The sequence below is a fragment of the Myotis brandtii genome, unplaced genomic scaffold (genome assembly GCF_000412655.1).
Source record: "Myotis brandtii unplaced genomic scaffold, ASM41265v1 scaffold68, whole genome shotgun sequence".
NCBI classification, from domain to species: Eukaryota; Metazoa; Chordata; class Mammalia; order Chiroptera; family Vespertilionidae; genus Myotis; species Myotis brandtii.
The window spans coordinates 1,539,226-1,543,179 of NW_005370657.1; the positions used below are offsets into that span (position 1 = coordinate 1,539,226).

General features: G+C 52.3%; 1 protein-coding gene across 1 annotated transcript in view; it reads right to left on the reverse strand.

The window, feature by feature from the left end:
- Positions 1-3,954, reverse strand: part of TTC16 (tetratricopeptide repeat domain 16) — a 13,733-nt gene that overhangs the window by 9,024 nt on the left and 755 nt on the right. Inside the window, exons 2-6 of the mRNA XM_005881456.2 lie at positions 3,328-3,473; positions 2,935-3,025; positions 2,662-2,805; positions 1,507-1,607; positions 812-941 (exon numbers count right to left, since the gene is read on the reverse strand). Of these exons, the coding sequence (XP_005881518.1) occupies positions 812-941; positions 1,507-1,607; positions 2,662-2,805; positions 2,935-3,025; positions 3,328-3,473 (612 nt within the window). The remainder of the gene's footprint in view (positions 1-811; positions 942-1,506; positions 1,608-2,661; positions 2,806-2,934; positions 3,026-3,327; positions 3,474-3,954) is intronic.

The window sequence follows — 3,954 nt, forward strand, 5'->3', positions numbered from 1 at the left end:
CCGTTCCTTCCCCTCCTGAGTGTCCCAGCTCCCAGGCACCAGGCCAAGCCAGAACACCCGCCATTGTTCTGGATCCTTCCTTCCCTCTTGCACTCCCCCAGTCTCTGGTCCTGACTTCCAAGGAGGGTGGAACTGCTGCCTACTTGCCCATCCTTCCCCTGGCCCCCTTCTCTTCTGCTGGATGGCACCTGGCCTCTTCTCCAGGCCCCTGGTCTCCAGACTTGCCCCCTGCAGCCCACACTCCCTCTGGCAGCCAGAAGGATCTTTGTAAAGCCCACTGCCCCAGGGAACACCCTTTTGAGGTTCCTATTGTCCCCCAAAAGAAGTCAAGGTCATCCTGAGTTCACAAGGCCCTGCCTGATACCCTCACATACCTAAATTCCCCTCCCTGGCCCCTAAGTTGTCCCCTGTACTGTCTGTCCCCATGCCCAGCCTGTGGAGTGCAGCAGCTGGGGTGCTTAGAAAATGTTTACTGAGACAAATAAGGAAAGGAAGGAAGGAAGGAGGAAAGGCCTCTTTATCTAGTGGATCTCTGATGGTTTCATAGACTCACGAAGTCATTCTTCACCTAATTATCTGCTTAGGGATGTCTCTCTGGGCTGTGAGTTCTGTGATGGCGGTGATGGCATAAGTCTCTTATCTTGTGGTTTCCGGGGGCCAATCCAGGCCTGGCACAGAGCCAGGGCTTAGTAACAATGGTACAGTATCCTCTCTGCACTGAGGGGATGTGGCTGCTGGCTGCTGGCAGCCTCCTATAATCTTGGGATGTGCTGGGGGAAGGGCCACCCCCTCCCCACCCTCCCTATTTTACCTTCCCCATGGAGTTATAGAGCCTGGCTCGGAGGATGTAGATGTCAGCGTTGGTTGTGCCATACTCCACCTCCTTGGTGACAAGTGAGAGGCAGTCCTGATATCGTCTGAGGGCCAGGAGACAGGCCATGCTGAGGACAAAGGGCAGAGGTGCTGTCTACCAGAGAAGCAATTTTCAACCCTTTCCAGCTCATGGCACACATAAACTAATGACCAAAACTCTGCAGCACACCAAATATATTTTGATTTGTTCTCACTGGAAGGCTATTATTTTATTTTTAATATATTTTTATTTTTTATTTCAGAGAGGAAGGGAGAGGGAGATAGAAACATCAATGAGGAGAGAGAATTATTGATTGGCTGCCTCCTGCACACCCCATACTGGGGATGAAGCCTGCAACCCAGGCATGTGCCCTGACCTGGAATCCAACCGTGACCTCCTGCTCCTGGTTCATAGGTTGACACTCAACCACTGAGCCATGCCAGCCAGGCTGGAAGGCTATTTTTGTGTTGGCTGTTGTCATTTTTTAAATTTGACAACCTAAGGGAAAAGAGGTCAGTGCTCCTGACTAAATACTCAGGTATTGCATGTTTTAAAGATTCTTGCGGCACACCGGCTGAAAATCGCTGTGCTAGAGGCCCAGGAAGGGGCTACTGGAGAACGAGGGCTGGCAAGGACACAAATGGGCCACTCACCATCGGTAACGGAAGCTGGGTTTCTTGGGCTGGAGCTCGAAGGCTTGCGAGAAGACATTCAGGGCATCCGCGAAAGCACACTGTTCAAACAGGCACTGGCCCTGAGGACGCGAGGGACAGTCCCTTCTGCGTGCATCCCCAGCCCAGCAGCACTCATGAGAGGGGTGGGCAACGTTGGGGTGGGAGAGAAGAGAGAAGAGAGAGGCTCAGAGCTCTAGATCTGGAGAGCCTTTAAGAGTCAGAGACACAGAGATGGAAAGAGATACAGAGCTAGGGAGAGAGCCAGCACTACAGAGACACAGGAACAAAGAGACACAGAGAAAGCGTGGGAGGTGAGCCAGAACAGCAGAGCCAACAGTAGCAGGCTCCAGCCTGGCCCAGGGCTCCAGGTGCCGAGCCCTGTGTTAAGAACCTGAACTTACAGTCTCACTGGTACTAACTAGCATCCCCCTTTCAGATGAAAGAACGGAGGCTCACAGAGGTGAAGTGACTTCCCCAAGGTGGCACAGGAAGTGTTAGTACTGGACTCGGGACCCTAACAGACAGATTAAGTATGTGGTTTGGATATCCCAGCTGTTTCAAGAATTGAATAACTACTTAAAAGATATTGAAGTTGTCAAAATGGAAAAAAATAAGACTTTGTTGGTATTTATGGTTTAATATTGGTGTGTTTTTTTTAAAAATGCAAATGGGGCTGGTATTCCCTTTTAAGTGCTTAGAGTCTCTAGATTCTACGTCTGTACTGTCCAGTACTATAGCCACCAGCTTCATGTGGCTATATGAATTTAATTTAAAAGAAACACAACTTAAAAATTAGTTTCTCAGTCACAATTGCCACAAGTCGAGGGCTCAACAGTTCCCCGTGGCCAATGGCTACCAGATTGTACAGTGCCGAGCAGAGCAGGTCATTGTCATTATTGCAGAAAGTTCTATTGGACGACGTTACTAAACTTGACCAGCCCTAGTGATAAGCCCACTTGGGAGGTGGGAGAGGTCATGAGAGGGGCAGCAGGTGGGGAACAGACACAGGGCCAAGGAACTCCCCGGGAAGTCAGAACTAGTCCCAGGAACAAGGAGAGCCCCCAGAGCTGGGGGGAGGCCCAGGGGCCTGGGTGTGAGGTGTGCGCCTGGCGTGGGCCTGGGCGGCCCCAGCACCTGCAGGTAAAGCACCAAGGTGAGGCGCTTCAGGAACTGGGTGTTCTCCGGCTGGAAGGAGTGGGCCCTCCGCAGGTTCTGGACAGCCGAGGAGTAGTCGCAGAGCTGGATGTAGGCTTCGGCTCTTAAGGCGTAGAACTCGACCTGAGGGAGAGGGGACTGAGTTACCAGCGGGGACTTGGTGGCCCTGAGACCAGGGACCTGGAAGGCATGACAGTGAGGGGGAAGTGTGTGCTACAAACTGGGTGGGTCCCCCAAAACCCTCCCCCTCACCAGCTGGGGGTCCAGGTGGATGGCACGGGAGAAGAACACCACAGCTGTTTCCCAGTCTTCTCGCTCCAAGCACCAATGGCCTCGGTGGTAGCTGTGGGGGCAAGGGGCACAGGCAGAGAGGTGGCCCTGACTTGGACTAGCCCAAGGGCATACAGCTGGGACTGTGCAAGTGGGTGGGAGGCACTTGGGTGGAGAGAACAGAAGAGTAGACAGAGATTCTTGGAGCTCATCCAGGCCAGTAGCAGCCTTTGACTCACTGAGGCAGATGAGCCCTATTACACAGTTGAGTTCACTGGAGCCCAGGGAGGGAGAGTAACTGGCCCAAAGCTGCACAGCATGTCAATTACTGTGCAGAATAGAAACCAGGGACCTTGGGACAAGATAGTCACTCACTACTCCCTGACTTTGAGAGGAACTGTTATTTCAGAGACTGTTGGTTTTATTTCATCAAAGCTTCGGAACGCCTGGCTGGTCCCGAAGATGCGATTTATGGTCTCCCTTGGGAGTGGAGTCGCCCATGGCTTTGGCTCTGGCGAATCCTAGAACCAATGGACAGCAAGCTGGAGCAGGCCTCGCAGATGACCCCCACTCCACTTATACAGGCTTACCAGGTATTTTACAGGAAGGAGGAGAGGTGGGAATGAGCCCTGGTAGGAGGCACAGCCTGAGGTCTGGTGGCACCCCAGCCCCATTCCCCTGAGGGATGTTCTAACCCAGAGGTTCTCAACCTGTGGGTCACGACCCCTGCATATCAGATATTTACATTACGATTCATAACAGTAGCAACATTACAGTTATGAAGTAGCAACAAAAATAATTTTATGGTTGGGTCACAACATGAAGAACTGTATTTAAAGGGCCAGAAGGTTGAGAACCATAACCTCTCTCTCCAGTCCTGCCTCTCCCTTTCCTATGGTCAAGGCCAGGGTTTAGGATTCTCATACTCACACTGTCCTCAGCTCTCCTCCTGGTACCCCTCAGCACTCACCTCCAGCCACACCCAAAACTCTAATGCCTCCA